Source organism: Nicotiana tabacum, chromosome 19, assembly GCF_000715075.1.
Source record: "Nicotiana tabacum cultivar K326 chromosome 19, ASM71507v2, whole genome shotgun sequence".
NCBI classification, from domain to species: domain Eukaryota; kingdom Viridiplantae; phylum Streptophyta; class Magnoliopsida; order Solanales; family Solanaceae; genus Nicotiana; species Nicotiana tabacum.
In genome coordinates this window covers 11,018,730-11,038,066 of record NC_134098.1, presented here as the reverse complement: position 1 = coordinate 11,038,066, position 19,337 = coordinate 11,018,730, and the positions used below count along the sequence as shown (strand labels likewise).

The 19,337-nt window shown below is 37.3% G+C and overlaps 1 protein-coding gene across 4 annotated transcripts in view; it reads right to left on the bottom strand.

Annotated features, from left to right (window-relative positions):
- Window positions 1-5,822: 5,822 nt before the first annotated feature.
- The window catches only part of LOC107785867 (mavicyanin-like), a 32,030-nt gene continuing 18,515 nt past the window's right edge, over window positions 5,823-19,337 (bottom strand). The window contains exons 2-3 of one of the 4 annotated variants that reach the window (XR_001647980.2): window positions 7,860-7,919; window positions 5,823-6,451 (exon numbers count right to left, since the gene is read on the bottom strand). Coding sequence is in view for 1 of the 4 variants with exons in the window: in XM_075239649.1 (XP_075095750.1) it covers window positions 6,135-6,451; window positions 7,860-8,034 (492 nt within the window). In the remaining 3 variants the exon portion in view is untranslated. Of the gene's footprint in view, window positions 6,452-7,859; window positions 8,042-9,276; window positions 9,614-19,337 lie in introns of those variants that run through there. The other 3 variants (XM_075239649.1, XR_012703191.1, XR_001647979.2) reach the window with 3 other exon arrangements.

Here is a 19,337-nt window from a genome sequence, read left to right as displayed (position 1 = left end):
CCTCGAAGGTTCCGTTAACCTAATTCACCACGAGGAGAGAGTCGCATTTGGCTTCGATCACCTCCGCTCCCAAGCCTTTGACCAGTTCGAGACCTGCAATCATGGCCTCATATTCGGCCTCATTGTTAATCAATTTCACAGTTCAAATAGATTGTCTAACCATGTTGCCTGTGGGTAGTTTTAGTACGATGCCGAGTTCGGACCCTCTTGCGTTCGATGCACCGTCTGTGAAGAGGGTCCAGATACCTGAGGACGTACCTGAGTTTATCAATAGCTCTCTTTCGATCTCGGGTACTAGGGCCGGTGTGAAGTCAGCTATGAAGTCTGCCAAAATTTGAGACTTAATTGTTGTTCGGGGTCGATATTCAATATCATACCCGCTGATTTCTATGGCCTATTTGGCCAACCGTCCCGAAAGCTCAGGTTTATGCAAAATATTTCGAAGTGGATAAGTTGTTACAACACATATGGGGTGACTTTGAAAGTATGATTTCAGTTTCCTAGAGGTGCTTATCAAAGCGAGCGCTAATTTTTCTAGGTGGGGATATCTAGTTTTGTCCTCACCTAAGGTCCGACTGGCATAATAAATAGGAAATTGCGTACCTCGTTCTTCTCGGAATAGGACTCCACTTACCGCTACCTCCGATACTGCCAAATACAAGTAAAGTTGTTCGTTCGCCTTTGGCGTGTGAAGCAGTAGCGGGGTCGATAAGTATCGTTTAAGCTCTTCCAAGGCCTGCTGGCATTCCGGGGTCCATGTGAAGTTATTTTTCTTCTTTAGTAACGAGAAAAATTGGTGACCCTTATCGGAGGACCTCGAGATGAATCGCCCCAGGGCGGCCATGCGCCCGGTTAATCTCCGCACAGCCTACCATGATGCCATCGATAGCTTTGATCTTGTCGGGATTTATCTCGATTCTTCGGTTGGATACCATGAATCCAAGAAATTTTCCTGACTCGACCCCGAATGCGCATTTTTCTGGGTTCAACTTCAAGTTGTATCTCTTTAATATACTGAGAGTTTCCTACATGTGCTTCAAATGGTCCTCTGCTCGCAGGGATTTAACCAGCATATCATCAATGTAAACTTCCATAGATTTCCCTATTGGTTCTTCGAATATCCGATTTACTAGGTGTTGATAAGTGGCACCATCATTTTTTAATCCAAATGGCATTACATTATAGCACTAGGTACCATACTTAGTGATGAACGAGATCTTTTCCTGATCATCCGGGTTCATCTGAATTTGGTTGTACCCAAAATAGGCATCCAGAAAACTGAGGATCTCGTGGCCGGTCGTGACATCGATCATGCGATCAATATTAGGCAAAGAAAAAGAATCCTTGGAGCATGCTTTATTTAGATCTTTGTAATCTACGCACATTCTAAGTTTGTTTCCTTTCTTATGGACTACTACTACGTTTGCTAACCATTCGGGGTATTTTACCTCGCGGATAGACCCTATTTTAAGAAGCTTGGTTACCTCGTCTTTGATGAAAGCATGTTTGACCTCAGACTGGGGTCTTGTTTTTTGCTTTACCGGATGGAACTTCAAGTCCAAGCTTAGTTTATGGGTGGTGATTTCTGGTGAGTTCCATGTCATGTCGACATGGGAACAAGCGAAACAATCCATGTTAGCTATAATAAATTGAATAAGAATTATTTTAAGCTCGGGATTTAGCCCCGTGTCCAGGTATACCTTTCGTTCGGGGAGATGTTTGATTAGTATGATTTTCTCTAGCTCTTCTACCATTGACTTGGAAGTGTCGGACTCATCGGGAACTATGAAAGATCGAGCGAGCCCATAATCATCATCTTCGTCAGTCCCCTGCTTTTCTAGTTGGGTCGAGGACGGCGTTTGTGATTGTTATTTGGCCTCATGTTTACCCTTCGAATTTGAATCATTCGTCGATGAGAGTGACGATATCTAGGAATCACTTCTTCAACGGCAAACATTTCTTTTGCGGTGGGTTGCTCCCCGTATATTGTTTTGATTCCCTCGGGTGTTGGGAATTTTAAAACTTGCTGAAGAGTCGAGGGCACTGCTCTAATGTTGTGGATCCATGGTCTCCCGAACAGGGAGTTATACCTCATGTCCCCCTCGATCACATGAAACTTCATCTCTTGGATGGTCCCGGCCACGTTTACTTGCAAAGTTATCTCGCCCTTAGTAGTTTCACATGCCATGTTGAATCCGTTTAGCACTAGGGTCGTGGGCACAATCCGGTCCTGTAGGTGGAGTTGTTTTACGACCTTCGATCAAATGATATTGGCCAGACTACCTGGATCAATTAATACACATTTAACTTGAGTTTTATTCATGAGTACAAATATTACCAGCGCATCATTATGGGGCTGCATGATCTCTTCTGCATCTTCATCGTTGAAGGACAAGTTTCCTTTCAGTATGTAATCTTGAGTTCGAGATCGATTCTCGTTTACGATTGACACCTTAGTGCATTTTAGCACTGGCCCTTGGGGAACATCGATCCCTCCAATAATTATGTGAATAACGTGTTGCGGTTCTTCTTGCTCGTTTTGTCTATTGAACTCTCTATTTTTTAAATGGTTCTTGGCCCGATCACTTGGAAATTCTCAAAGATGCCCTTCATTGAATAACCGGGCTACTTCTTCTCTCAACTGTCTACAATCTTCTGTTGTGTGGCCATGGGTTCCATGATACTTGCACATTTGGTTGGGATTTCTCTGGGCCGGATCGGTCTGTAGAGGTCAAGGCCATTTAGTATCTTTGATGCGTCTGATAGCCGATACAATGGCGGGTGCATCAACATTGAAGTTATATTCCGACAATCGTGGTGCTTCTTTAGGTCCAGTATGCCGATTGAAACTATTCTTGCTCATGAGCCTTTGAGAGCTCTGGCCTCGATCATTTCTCCTTTCACCTCGTACGGGGTTGCGCCGGGGTCCGTTACCCCTATGATCTTTGTTATATGGATGGTATCGATCCCTGTTAAATCTTGGCTCTCGATCAATGTCCCTTTTAGTTCTATCAATGGGCCTGATAGGATAAACGGACCCGGATGGAGCCCTCAGATGGTCGTCTTCGACCCTAATCTACGATTGAGATCGACTATGCACATCGGCCCAGCTAACAACCGGGTACTCAATCAAGTTTTGTTTCAACTGTTGTGAAGCCACTGAGCTTCGTTCATTTAGTCCTTGAGTAAAATCTTGAACGGTCCAATCATCTGTGACCAATGGTAGATCCATTCGTTCTATTTGAAAATGAGACACAAGCTCTCTAAACATCTCGTTATATTTCTGCTTTACCTTGAAAAGATCTGACTTCCTAGTCTCGACCTTTATGGCTCCGCTGTTTGTTTTTACAAAAGAATATGCAAGCATGGCAAAAGAATCGATAGAGTTATGTGGTAAATTATGGTACCATATCATCGCTCTCTTTGACAGTGTCTCCCCAATATTTTTCAGCAAAACAGACTTGATCTCGTCGTCTTCCAAGTCGTTCCCTTCGATAGAACACGTATAAGAGGTTACATGCTCGTTTGGATCGGTCGTTCCATTGTACTTTTGTATTTCGTGCATACAAAATTTTTTAGGGATCGATTTTGGGGCCGCGTTCGGAGGAAAAGGCTTTTGCACGAACTTCTTTGAATCCAGTCCCTTCAGTATCAGGGGCGCCCCAGGGATTTGGTCTACCCTAGAATTATAGGTTTCGACCTTTTTATCATTTGCTTCGATCTTATTTTCCCCTGACTCTATCCGCTTTGTCAATTCCTCAAGCATTTTTATGATTTCGGGGTTAGTCCCCGATTCATGTTCATTTGATCTTACCACGGCTGGCCCCGTTCTGTGGGTGATCTCTTGAGGTGGATCGGGCTCAGCACTGATCGGTACCTGGGTTTGGCTCTGCAACTGAGCTATTGCCACATGTTGAGCTTGCAGCATTTCAAAGATCATTCGTAGGCTGATCCCGTCATTCGGGACCAGTATGCTAGTTCACGACGATGGCCACATGCGAATTAACGTCAATTAGATCGACGGCCCGAGTCCCAACAGGTTCAGCGGGTGACCTTACGTCACCGGGCATCACATTGTTATTCTCACCTTGATGGCCAGATCCGTTGTTGATATGCACGGGTAGTAATTGAGAGTTCGCCATCTTTATCCTGAAATCAAAGACACTTCAAAGAGCAAGTGTAAAATTATGTGTTTTATAGAGATTTGTACCAAATAACCACAATTATCCTTAGCCCCACGGTGGGCGCCAAACTGTTTACCCGAAAAATGGATAACAATTGAATTTGAACGTGGTTTTAAGGATACGTGATTTATAACTTGGTACAAATAGAGAAAAGATAAATATTGGTATCGAAATTAGTTGTAAACGAAATAAATGCAAACCGAATGAATTAATTAGCCTAGGCTCTCAAGTTTGATCATCCTCAAACTGAATGGAGGGTAAACTGATACCACAACAAAATGACTTAATATTGAAAACCAGAAGAAAGGCAGTATATTGCTTTATATTCTATGAATGAATCCCTCTACAAATGATCAGACCTTCCTTATATAGTAGGGAAGTCATATTCTTAATATAATTTCTAAATACTGCAAGGAATCCCATGATAGATTAATTATTTGGCCTCTTCTTGATATGCGCCTGAATTTCAGCCGAGATTCTCGCCCAATTGCGGATATTCCGGCTTTCTGTTTTTTGGCTCGATAAGCTCTCCTCAATCTTGGCCGATCTCGATCTTGATCGGTCTCCGGGTCACAAGCTCGACAACCTAACTTCGCATTATGGCTCGATATTATACGAGGTCGAACTTTGCACACTCATATTCTACTCTTGATAAGTCACGTGAAAGGCAGGTTCGATTTTGACCGTGTACATTTGGCAAAATTAAAGTTCAAGTGCCAAGAAAGTGATGTCAATTACCCATACTTTTAATCAAATATGGATTGATACAGTAATCTGGAATGGTTCTAGCATACATGATTTCTAAAATTCAAATGCGGGCAGATTCGAATTTCATGATACTTGAATCCTTGCTTTTTTGAATTCAATATGCTCATACCCCCAACAAAATCTTGAAGTATGGGCATTTGTAGGCATGCAAAATTTATTGAATTTTAAATCTAATAAAATTATGTGGACTATATTTTAAATTCAAAGTATATTAGTCAAATAAATATTATGGGCTAATATAATTGAATTAATTATATAAGTCCAATACATATGGGTTAAATAAATATGTTTTAATTCATTAGGCTAGCCCATTTAATTGGGCTAAAGTGATGAGCTCACTTTATTAAGCCCAAGATGTCATCTTCCTAGAGGCCTAATTTGGTACAACGTGTCAAATGATGTGGCACGCCAAGTCAAACAGAAGAGCCAATGGGATCACGCCACATGTCAAAATGACAAGGCACGCCAAGTCAAATTGAAAGGCCAATGAAACCACGTCACATGTGCGAGTGACATGTTCTGGTCAATCAAATGCGGTCTTGTCACACTTCAATCTGATTGGTCGGAAAGAGTTTGTTCTCATCACAATTCTTCCCTCCCACAACTATAAATAGGAATCTTCATAATCCAGAAAAAGGACTAAAAGTTATAACAAGAAGCAAGAAAGAGCTCGTGGATCAAACGCTGTAAATTCCTCCACAAGTTTCAAGCTTCAAGCAATCAAGTTCAAGCTCAAGAACGAAGAACAAATCAAGTTCAAGTTCAACAATCAAGCTCAAGCACAAGAACGAAGAACAAATCAAGTTCAAGTTCAAGCAATCAAGCTCAAGCTCAAGAACAAAGAACAAATCAAGATTCAAGGAGTACGAGTTCAAATCAAAGTTCGTGCCAGTTGAATTCAAGATCATCGTTCGTGGCAACAACTACATATTAAAGATCAAGCTCAAGGGCCCTTGAATTTATTTACTATTGGAAAGAAGAATCAAAGGATTCATAGAGATTGCACACTCGTATTATTTGAAATCAAATACTACGATTGTTGCAATATTTTTCGGCCTGGATTTTATTTTCTCGACGCAATTTATTGTCTACAATTAGCACAAAAAAAATCTAAAACTAGGTGCAAAGCCACATTATAATGATTCAAAATTCATAAACTAAAAATTCTAACTTCGCCTCGACCTAGTAAAAGCAGATTCCAAGCATGCCCATGATGGAAAACCACAAGAAAGAATGAGATGAAACAGCACTTGCTTCAGATGGATTAGCTTTTCGTTGGGCACTATTTACCTGAGAACCACTAACTTGTATATGAACTTTCTGGCCAATTTGGCAATGGCCAGGAAACCCGCAAACGTAATAGTAATCGCCAGGGGCTGAAAGTGTAAAAGAGTCTTTGCCTGTGTTTAAAGTGGCCATTGGATCTGTAACTGTGCATGAATAATATTCTTGGCTACTCACTTGCATCACATTGTGGTATTTGTTGTTGTAATTGAAATCTGCAAGTTCAATTGACACCCTCAATTAGTCCATAGAAAATAAAATAAAATAAAATTGACAACTTTTCCATGTAAATTTAACAAGTTTTAATCAAATTTCATTAGCCTTTTATTATTATTTTTGGGTCACAAAAAAAGAGTGGAAAAAGCAGAGGGAAGGAATATAGTACAAGGTATTATCTATGCTCCAGATAAGAGTGAGTTGCTCTAGTAGTTAGCATCATTTACTTCCAATCAAGAGGTTTTGAGTTCGAGTCACCCCAAGAGCAAGGTGGGAGAATTCTTGGAGGGAGGGAGCCGAGGGTCTATCAGAAACAGCCTCTCTAACCCAGGGTAGGGGTAAGGTCTGCGTACATACTACCCTCCCTAGACTCCACTAGTGGAATTATACTGGGTTGTTGTTGTTGTTTGTATTATATGTGCTCCATGTATATATGCAAACGCATCATCCTTGTTATTTTTTCTCTTCTATTCACGAAATTCTTAGCTATTTTAATTGTTTGGTTCTAAAGATACAAAGAAGAAAAAATGTAGATAATTCAAGTAGAATAACTTACTCACATTCATTTGTACTAAATGATATTAATTTACTCTGATTAAATAATATGTCGAATTTGTTGATTTTTTTAATGTGAGTAGGAAAAAGTTCTTTTTGGATTGTATCTCTCCATCTCATATTTTTATTGCTTATAATAGCCTGTTTGGCCAAGTTTCTCCTTTCTTAAAAAAAAAAGTATTTTTTTCCAAAGTTGAAGTGTTTGGCCAAGTTTTTAGAAGAAAAAAAATGCTTTTGAGTAGAAGCAGAAGCAGTTTTGGAGAAGCAGAAAAAAATAATTTCACCCTAAAAGCAGTTTTTTGAGAAGCACTTTTGAGAAAAATACACTTAGAAGCACTTTTTAAAAGTTTGGCCAAATATATACTAATTGCTGCTTAAAAGTACTTTTCAAATTAATTAGCCAAACACAAACTGCTTATCACCAAAAATACTTTTGAAAAATCACTTTTGAAAAAAAAATACTTATTAAAATAAGCTAATTTTTCTAGCTTGACCAAACATGCTATAAATTTAGATGTGTGACTTATTTTTCACACAGCGCAAAAAATCTCCCCCTCTTCTTTGCATTATTGTTTTTCCAAAATAACTCAAGAGGCAAGTGTAATTTGCTCCGTCATTTGAGTTTGCCGAAATTTTGTAATTTGAAGTGCCGCTATTACAAAATAATTTTTTCTTTCTATCATAGGAGAAATTAATTTACAACAGTGAGGAGATTCAATTTCTTAAGGACACAGTCTGAATTCAATGGGTTCAAAATAATTTCTTGTTTCTGTTTGGATCAACGTTCTTCATTGTTTCTAATAGGAATACGTTTCTTCACCAAAAATGAAAAGAGAGGAAACGACTACTTACTCAAGATGTCATTAACTTGAAAATTCTTTGAAAAAGCCCAATCATTGTAATCAACGTTGCCTACAATCCAACCTTTAGAATCACCAACTTCATATACAGCAGCCGTAGATAGTTCAACGGAAGCAGCCATAATAAAGCACAGAAGAAGCATTATTCTTCTTTTGGTGAAAGCCATGGCTTAACTTCAAAGAGAATAATTTGAATATTAATGGATGCAAATGCCCCTTTAAATAACCATATTTTACTAGGAAAACCTTTTTATTATTTGAAAATTTCGCTTACCCAACTTATGGAAATTAATATAAAGGAAATAATGTAATTAAGTACCACGAAACCTTATTTTACTGCGAAGCAGAATTTCAACTTATGAAATCTTTTTTTTGTAATTATTCAAAACGTCATTCCAACTTTTGGAAGTTAATACAGAATTATATTATTTTGAAACTTCATCTTCTCAACTTATGGAAATTAATACTCCTGTAAAGAAATAATGCAATCAATAATTAAGAAGCACCACAAAAACATGTTACGTTTTACTGGGAAGCAGAATTATATTATTTGGAAATTTCGATTTCTCAATTTATAGAAATTAATATTAAGGAAATAATTAAAATAATAAGAGCTAATTAAGCACCACTAAATCTAAATGTAGCAGGAAAAGAATGGTTTCATTATTACGAAATTCCTTTCCTACTAATAGAAAAGAATATAATAGGAAAATTTCCAAACTCAAAGCTTTCAAAAAAAAGAATATTTAAAGAAAGAATTTATTCAAGTAATTCGACCCAAATACATTTAGCTGTGGGCAACTACGATAACTAAAATTTATTTTTTTTCTCAAAAATTTAGGGGACAAACACTAATTACACACGTACCTCGTTGCACCTCTATAAAGTTCCAAATTAAACATGGTAAGTACTTGTATGATTTAATTTTTGGCAATACTACGTTTAGTTATTACCTTTAGTTTCATTGGAACTTCTAAAGTACTTGGAAATTAAATTTCCAAAATTAAAGTAGTAGGCATGTTTCCTAAAATTCTAGTCCTAGCAAGTAAGGAGGCAATTAACTACGCCTTTAAAAGTACCTTAGAGGCTTATTCATTGGCACTGACAAATTAAAACTCTTGGTAAGATCTTTTGCTCTTGTTGTTATATTATTCAGAAACTAGACATCACAATCTTTCGAAAATAGTAATTTAATAACTTATAGCAACGTGATTAATTTGAAGCGATTAATTAGAGTCGGGGAAATCTATATAGCAAATTTAAACTTCAAATTAAGAGAGAGGAGAGGGAGTTGGAATATATACCACCAAAGTATAGTTTCAAATGACATCATTGTGAAACATAGGGGCGTACTTAGCATTGTTTTCAAGCGGTGTCGATATTTATAGAAAAACGTAACGAAGAATAAATAACACCCCACTAATTATCATATTACTCAACAAAAAATAACCTTAGTCCATTAGTTTTATAGAGTCTTAACTTAGAAGATGTCATAATTTCAATTCTACTTTACCACAACTCTTAACAATATATGTTCTTTCAAATATTTTTAAAAAATATGATCTAGTTGTGGTTTGAACCTCTAACCTCTTAAAAAAAATCAAGAACTTAACTAGTGTGCCTAGTAACAATATATGTCAAGTGATGTCATTTTCTTTATCTTATTGTAACCCTACAATATTAATACATATATTTCGTAAAATATTTCCGACGAAGGGGTGTCACGAGTTTCATATGCATCCGCCCCTGGTGAAACAGTAATGTGAAAGCAAATGTTAGTCAAAAGCGCACTCATATCAAGCAGGTGTTTTATTGAGTTTTGACTTTTGCAACCAAACAAATGCATACCAGTGTTTTAAAAGGCGTGGGCGTAAGGCGGGACATTTTACATATGCCTCAGCGGGGCGTAAGCCCCATAGGTATTTAATTTTTAATATTTTATAAAATAATATAATAACAGTAAATATTTATAAACAGGTAAAATTGCATAAAAATTGAAAAAAACTATATATATATGTGTGCTCCATCCCCACAAAAAACTAATCAAAACAATCTATTATACGTTACTTACAAGCACAAGTAATTTGAGTCTAAAAAAATAAATTTTTCTATATGGAGGAATAAAAAGGATGATTAACCTGTAATTTGAACTTTGAATTTGCTGCTATGAAGAAGAATGTAGTTCTCTTTGTATTTGTAAAAAAATTAAATATTCGTTACTTTTGGGAGATATTAGCAGACTAGCGGACAAGATAAAAAATTGAGAAAACCATGAATTAGGGCTTAAATCAATAAAAAAGATCTTTATTTTTAAATTTAATACTTTTGAGTTCATTTTTAAACCTTTTGAGTAATTACAAAACTCACTTTTGAGAATTTGGGTATTATATGAAGGACTAATTCAACAAATTTTGTTTTAATTTAAAAAAGTCTCTGGGCTTTACTCCATACTAAAAAAACGCGTCTCTTGAGACTTTCGCCCCATACTATCGCCCCGGGGCTCGCCCCAGAAACACCTTTTAAAACATTAATGCATACACTATTGTATTACGTGACCAAATTTAGGAAGCCTAACACATTTAATTAATTATTCATGTTTGTAATATCTGCCCTTTTTTTTGTTTGACATAAAGTGTTCGTTACTATTAGAGCCGTCAATATAGGTTTGTCTATCCCTAGTCCATTATTTGATCGTGAGCCAACCCTTATTAACAGCTCTAACATAAAGTAGTGTTTTATCGTATATAAGACCTTACATATGAATTGTGTAACATGCAGTTTTCAACTACGACCCGCAGTTGCACAATGTGAGGCAAGTGAACGTCGACGACTATAACACATGCAGCGATAAAACTCCAATAGCCAGTTTCAATTTCGGCAGCGATTCAGTCATCCTCGCAACTCCAGGGGACTATTATTTCTTGTGTGATATTTCACGTTAAAATCGCAGCTCCAGCAACACCTCTTCTAACTCCGATAGCCCCAACAAAGGGTAATCCTAATCATTTTCCTAGTAATCCCACAAAGAAGCCACCTGAAACTTTGTAACCTTATCATCCCTCTGCAAATACTGCTTATTATTCATCCAAGTGGTTTCCAATTAGCATGTTATTGCCATTGATTCTTGCTCTTTCTTTTTTATTATTGGCTTTGGCTCCTAGAAATGGTTGCGATTCTAAAATTGTAGATCATAATATATGTGGGGGGGGGGGGGGGGGGAATAAATATGTACATAAAAAGGTGTTTCTTTTTTGGGTGAATTTTTGTAGTGGAAGTTAAATATATATTCATTTAGTAATTTTTTAGTGGTTCTTCCACCCAATTATTTTAGTCGATTTTGGAATATGATTTTTTAACTTATTATTATTTATTTCAAGTTCAGTTATTATTTTGTGAGAGATTTGAACTACTGCTTAACAATTTATTAATTTCAAGGCCTTATAGTGAAAATTGTATATAACCGGCAAATTTGTTTTTGCTTAACAAATTTGATATATTATTGCTCTTTGTTTCTGATTAGTTTTTGCTTCTAGGAATGGTTGAGACACAAAAACTGTAGGTCACAATAAATTTTTAAATTTTTGTTGGGGTCAAATCTTTTGTTAGTATAGTTTTTTCGGGTGAATTTTTGGCTAGAGTGGCTTTATAGTATTGTTTTGCATTGGGAATAATAATCATTTAAGAGAGACTCTCTGCTTTCTCTCTAAAAACTTCATCACCAAACTACTAGCAATGACGAATCTACAGAACATAGCCACTCACTTCAAAATCCCTCTCAAACCACCAGATTTATCATCTAAAAACGTAGATGAAGTTGAGAAATCATCCTTCCTTGAAAAACTAGTATCAATGGTCCCATCACAACACACAACTACACTAATAGATGTCGATCAAGAGATGGACCAACACAATCCTAACGAAGACATCACATAAAAATGAAAACAGATCTAGATGTTATTCTGTTATCGCATGAGGAGAAAACCCGTATATACCAACCATGGAAATACTTAGTTATCATCAAACTGTTTGGTAAAAGGGTCCCCCATCAATATCTCAAAACAAGAATTTGAGATCTATGGAAACCCAGTGAGGATTTTTCTCTAATAGATCTAGGTGAAGACTTCTTCATTGTAAAGTTCCTAAAGGAAGAAATTATGAATCGTGTCCTGCACAATGGACCCTGATTCATTAATTCCTCACAAAATCAAGAAGGAAAGTCCACAGTAGCTATCAATCAAGGAAAATTTCAAAATATTAATTATAGTTTAGTAGCTAATAAGGAGACCCCTCAACAGAATACTGCCATGTCAAATGAAAAATCAGTTGGTTAACCCATCGATAATTCCAAAGAGACAAGGAAACTTTGGCATGACACATAGCACACATGCGTCCATGCCTGCCAATATTAAGGAAGGACCATTTGACACATTAGACTATACCACAAATCCTAAAAATACCATGGTTAACCATCATCAACACCACTGCTTGCCCAACCTCCTCCTAAAACCAATCTGAACAAGAGTGATGGTAAACAAATTAAATATTAACCCCCAAAAGAAGATAGCTATAACACACTAAGCCATATATAATAATGGAATGCAGATAGATACTGAATCTACTGCATTGACATTACAATCTTCTTCCAATTTTAATATTAACCGTTCAAATTCTCAAAATACTAAGATTCACACTATTCTCTACTCAGAGAAGGCTCCTCCAACGAATACAAATCCAGATTCGAAGATTCTAAACTTTTCCTCAATCGGATCCTCCTCGAATAATAAATCTACTTGTCCACCAAATACTGCTCATATTTATTCTCAATACCACCACTCTCAGTCGACCACCTTCACCAAGAAATAATGTTGATCATTCACAATCCCTCATACTAAGTCCAAACGATGAGCGAGGAGATGAAGATGACTATGGACAACTACATCAGTCATCTAACTCTGTCCAACATTATCAACCTTTTGGCAGAATGTCGCAATGGATGTTCACTAAGTAAGTCCACTACAACCAATAGCAGCAACCATTCCACCATAACCCAAACCACGAGAACTGGAGATGGAAGGAAAGGAAGAAGTGGCAAAACTGGAAGACATAACCATAATTCTCTTCAAGGAGAGGCAAGAGAAAAGATATCTGCTAGTTTGCTCCCTTCTACTACCGAAATGTACCATAAACATAAGGTCTCCAAAAAATATGCAATAACTTTGATCCCCAGGGATATTTTACTTTTGGAGGCACTGAACAACCCATTCCCCAACATGACTAGGTACCTTAATTTTATTATTTGAAATTGTAAGGGAGTTAATAATGATAACTTTAGGAGAAACTTTAGAGCTCTTCTTGATTGCCATAGGCCAGCAGTCATAGCTCTTCTTGAGACTAAGCAGGTTGACCATGATCAGTTAAGGGATGCCATCAATTTTACAAACATGATAGAGATGCCAGCAAATGGTAGGTCAGGAGACATAGTGGTTATGTGGCAGAACAACATAGTGACTCTTGATGAAGTAAATACTACTAGTCACGAAGTTCATGCTAGCTATGAACAAGGTACAACACTATCCCAAACCATGGTTATTTTCGGTTATCTATGCTAGTAATAGTTTCAAAGTAGACTTGTCTTGTGGGATAAACTGATCTCCATGTATGATAGTATTACAAGGGCCCCTGGCTTATAGGGAGGGATTTTAATGAAGTTCTAAGTGCAAATGATAAATGGGGTGAAAATTCCATTAACAATGCCCGTGCAAACCATTTCTCGAATTGTATTAACTATTGTAATATGATGGATTTAGGATTTAAGGAACCAAAATACACTTGGTCAAATCATAGAAAGAGAAACCCTTCATTAATTCTAGAAAGACTAGATAGAATCTTTGTTAATAATGATTGGGTATCTTTATTTGGGGATGCGATAGTAAACCATCTTCCAAATACCTACTCGGATCACAACCCTTTACTACTTCAATTAACAAAACCTTCCAATATTGGTAAAAACCCTTTTAGGTTTGAAACTATTTGGTGTTCTAGTCCAGACCTTAGGAACATTATTAGTAATAGTTGGCAGAATACCCAAGACCTGATGCATGCCACAAAAACTTTTGAGCATAATGCAACTTGGTGGAACACCAATAAATTTGGTAACATATTTAGGAGAAAGATATCAATTTTGGCGCGCTTGCAGGGAATACAAAATTCTCCGAGATATGCCACTAGTGACTTTCTTAAGAACTTGAAGACCTCCTTAGTGAGATCTTACAATGACATTTTAAAGTTAGAGGAAGATTTCTGGAAATTGAAGTCCCGTATAAACTGGCTAAATTATGGGGACGCAAATACTAGATTTTTTCAAATCTCAGCTTTGAATAGGCGTAGGCATAGGCGTAATAGAATAGTATCATTAAAGGACGATCAAGGAAATTGGATTTATGAGCCTAGGGAAATCATTCAGCACACCTACAACTTCTTCAATAAACTCTACCTTACGGATCATAAATTTTTTTCGAAGACCCCAAATGCTCCTATGAATACTCACAATATCCTCTCAACTACTTAAGATAATTCTCATATAGGTAGAAACCTTTCTAACCAAAAAATCATAAATGTTGTTCACTCTTTTAAACCTTTCAAATCCCCAGGATTGGATGGCCTTCATCCATTCTTCTATCAAAGAAATTGGGATATCGTAGGAGAGTCTGTTACCAACTTATGCCATGAGGTCTTTCACAATCAAGCAATACATCCTGCTCTAAATAATACCTATGTTTGCCTATTCCCTAAAATTGATAATGCAAACAATCTGAAAATATTTCGGCCTATAGACCTTTGTAACACCATTTATAAAGTGATCACAAAGATCATTGTTAATCGTGTTAAACCTTTATTGCATAAGATTATAGGGCCCTTCCAATCGAGCTTCTTTTTTAAAATAGAAGAGCTTCAGATAATGCTATAATTATCCAGAAAATCATCTCTTCATTCAACAAAATGAAAGGGAAAAAAGCCAATATGCTTATCAAAATTGATTTAGAAAAGGCTTTTCATAGACTTGAATGGCCCTTTGTCCACACCACCCTTAGATTCTTTAACTTCCTGAACAATACCACAAATCTCATTATGAATTGCATCACTACCACTAGTATCTCTGTTCTTGTCAATGGGAGAAGAACATATTATTTTCAACCTTCTAGAGGTATTCGCCAAGGAGATCCTCTGTCACCCTACATATTCATCATTTGCCTTGAACTACTCTAATAGGTATAACAAAAGAAGTGGAAACTAAGCACTGGATCCCTATTAAAAAAATAGAGAAGGACCTCGTTTATCACATAATTTTTATGTGGATGATCTCATTTTCATGGCTCAAGCCTCCATAAAGACTAGTAATTCGATTAAGAATATTATGCATGCCTTTTGTAGCTTTTCTGGGGAAAATATTAATTATGCTAAATCTAAGATTATTTTTTCAAAATCAGTACCATTAACCTCAATCAAGACATTATTTGTAATATTCTTAATATTAAGGAAGGTACGACTTTTGGAAATTATCTTGGATTTCCAATATTTCATAAAAGGCCAAATAATTCTGATTTCAAATTTGTGCTGGATAATATGAAGTCTAGACTTGCAGGTTGGAAAACAAACTTTTAAAATATTGCAGGTAGAACCACTCTTATAAGATCCACTCTCAATACCATCCCAAATCATGTGATGTAATACATAAAACTCCCTCTGAAAATCACCAACTCTATTGATAAAATACAACGTGACTTTCTTTGGGGTTCTAATGATAAGAAAACTAAGCTTCACATGGTCAGTTGGGACATAATAACTACTCCAAAGGAACAAGGAGGACTTGGTTTGATCAAGGCCGATTTAAACAATAATTCTTGGTTAACAGACTTACCCTGGAGACTTTTCACAAACCCTTTCAATCTGTAGGCTCAAGTCCTCATACACAGGCATTGTACAAATACCCATAGCAATAGATCCCTCACTTATCGATTAAATCCCAAAACTATAATTTGGAATAATATTCTTAAAGGGTGGTCTGTTTGCAATAAAGGGGTCGCATGGACGATTGGAAATGGAAAGAATATTACTCTGTGGACTTTCACCTGGACCCCATTAAATAGGCCTTTAAGATATGGAGTGGGAGGAATTTCTCTCGGATTTGGAAACGTAAGGGTATTCAAGGCTCGAGCCTCTCGAATCATTTCCTCGGAAAATGAGGGGACTAGCGGGGATCCTCGAATTTCTATTACCCCAAGTGAATCACTTGGGGCATTCTCTCCATCTCGAGGGGCCTCGTGACCATCCCCCACAGTCGTACCCACCATTGGCTCATTATGGTGGAAGGTAGCCTCAATCCTCGATGATTCAGGGACTTCGACCAATTCTCTTCCCAAGACTCCCCCATCACAAAATAGAATCTTTGCGGTCTTCATCGATTCAGTAGCCTTTGGAGCCTCGGCGCTTTTCTTCACTCGGGCCACCAATATGGACCCGTCATTTTCTTCTTCCTCTTCGTCTTCATCCCTCAGACGCCGAACTGACTCTTCGGTCAAAGGGATGGTGTTCTTCCTCGGCTTACAAGCCGTCTTTGTCTTAAGTGTTGGATGCTTGGAGGTAGAGGCCCTTTTTCTTTTGTTATCCTTCGCCAGTTTTGGAACCGGGCCGAAGTCTCTTCCTTTCTAGACGAGGGCCTCATGACCGCATATTTGCCCAGACCTACACATAAGAGAATCAGTTAAGTATAAGAAAGTCATTTCATTCGAATCATCGAAGGCATGGGGAAGAGGATTACCATAATTTTTAGCCTCCCATCGGTCCTTTGACAAGTCACGCCACGAGTGCTCGGCATATGTGGAGGTCGAAGCCAGGTCCCGTACCAAGCTCTTAAGGTTAGGAATAGCACCACAGAAAAGGATATCGGTAAGAAACAAAGGAGCAAAACAATAGGAGCTAACAGTAGAATTATACTTACGCTTCATTTTCCATTCCTCGAAAAATGGCATTTTTCCGGCCGGGATTAGGTCCGAAATCTTCACTCGAATGAACATTCCCATCCAGCCTCGGTCCTTGTCCTCGTCTATGCTCGAGAACATCACTTTGGTAGCCCGGTGCTATAGTTTTATTAACCCACCTTGATAGCGGCGGGGGCTGTATAACCTAATGAGGTGGTCGAGGGTGAAAGGCATCCTCTCAACTTTGTTCACAAAGAAGCAGATCAAAATAACGATCCGCCAAAAAGAAGGATGGATTTGAAAGGGTAAGTATACACACTTAAAAACCCTTTCATATGGGTAGTAATATCTTCTTCGGGAGTCGGGATTATCACTTCTTTGTCCTCCCAATTGCAATATTTCCTTAACTGTTTAAGATGGCCCTCGGTTATCGAGTACATATACCCCGATACTAGATTGCATCGACCGGAAACCGGCGAAGCTTTGTAAATCTTAAAATCGGAGATAAGGACAGACCCCCCGGGAACACACTCCTCAGGTCATGGCTCCACCGGTGTTTTGTCGTCGGCGGGCCGCGAAGAAGAAGCTTTTTCTTTTTGAGAAATAGTTTTTGACGTTTTCGCCATTGGTATTTGAAGATTGAAGATAGAAAAGATGACAAGATTTGGTGTTCTAAAGAGGGATTTTGCAGTGAAAATCATAAATTTACAGATAAAGAACTCAGAAGATACAATAAGAACTTAGTAGATTTGGTGATTGGGATCTGAAAGTAAAAAATGGTAAAGAGATGAGCTATTTATAGAACTGGTAATGACGGTTCAATATTAGCAACGGTCGACCATCGTCTAACACACATTTAATGCCTTGATAACTGGACCAACGGGACAGCTATCACGTACATCATGGTCGGGTTCGATGCAAACGTCAGTGTATATCTAGTCATGCCGTTGGAAAATCATGTCATTTCTCGCCATATTCTTTCCGAGAAATAAGGGAATTATCTGTATACGGTCAAAATCGGTTTTCGACCTTCGAATGATTACTAAAGATTGGAACGTAATGGACCGAAAGTCGTCTTCATAATATCGAAATGAGATCTGAAGCCAGGTTACCAAGCTCAAGTTTCGGGGACCAATTAAGTACCGAGCTCGATTCCAAATCGAACTATGATGTGAGGCGGTGTTATCAAGCTTAAGAGCCAGAGACCGACTAATACCGAGCCAAAATCAATTTCGGGCCCCGAACCAATATCGAGCTCTAAACCTGGAAATCGACCAACACCAAGTCCGATCAAGATCGAGCCAAGAGACAAGAGTCATTACAGCCGCACTAAGGGAGAGAATCTCGGCGGGAATTATGAAAAAACTAATCTATCATGGGATTCCCACTATGTATTTTTAATTATATCTTAAGTAGTATCTCTCCACTATAAGAGGGATAGTTATTATTTCTATGGGGAATCAGATATCATGTCATTCATACACTCTTATATTATTGATATTCACAGAGAAAAACATACTAATATTCATATAGAGATTATCCCTTTTTGGGCTTAGTATAATGATTCATCTTGCTTGTTCACAAAATATTTTTCACTCAGTTTGATTTGTATTTCATTCTTTATACAGTCAATACCCAGTATATTTTTACTTACTTTCTGATTTGTGCCAAGTTGTACCACGTATCTTAGAACTACGTATAAATTTCACTCCATCCGTTTTTGGGTAAATATAGTGGAAACGAAGCATTGAATCCCCATTAAAATAGGTAGAGCAGCACCTCGTTTATCACATATTTTTTATGCTGATGATCTCACTTTCATGGCTCAAGATTCCATAAAGACTAGTAATTCGATTAAGAAGATTATGCATGCCTTTTGTAGCTTTTCTAGGAAAAATATTAATTATGCTAAACCTAAGATTATTTTTTTCAAAAATGGTACCATTAACCTCAAGCAAGACATTTGTAATATTCTTAATATTAAGGAAGGTACGACTTTTGGAAAGTATCTTGGATTTTCAATATTTTATAAAAGGTCAAAAAATTCTGATTTTCAATTTGTGCTGGATAATATGAAGTCTAGACTTGTAGGTTAGAAAATAAACTTTTTAAATATTACAGGTAGAACCACTCTTATAAGATCCACTCTCAATACCATCCCAAATCATGTGATGCAATACATAAAACTCCCTCGGAAAATCACCAACTCTATTGACAAAATACAACGTGACTTTCTTTGGGGTTCTAATGATAAGAAAACTAAGCTTCACATGGTCATTTGGGACATAATAACTACTCCAAAGGAACAAGGAGGACTTGGTTTGATCAAGGCCGATTTAAACAATAATTCTTGGTTAACAGACTTACCCTGGAGACTTTTCACAAACCCTTTCAATCTGTAGGCTCAAGTCCTCATACACAGGCATTGTACAAATACCCATAGCAATAGATCCCTCACTTATCGATTAAATCCCAAAACTATAATTTGCCAC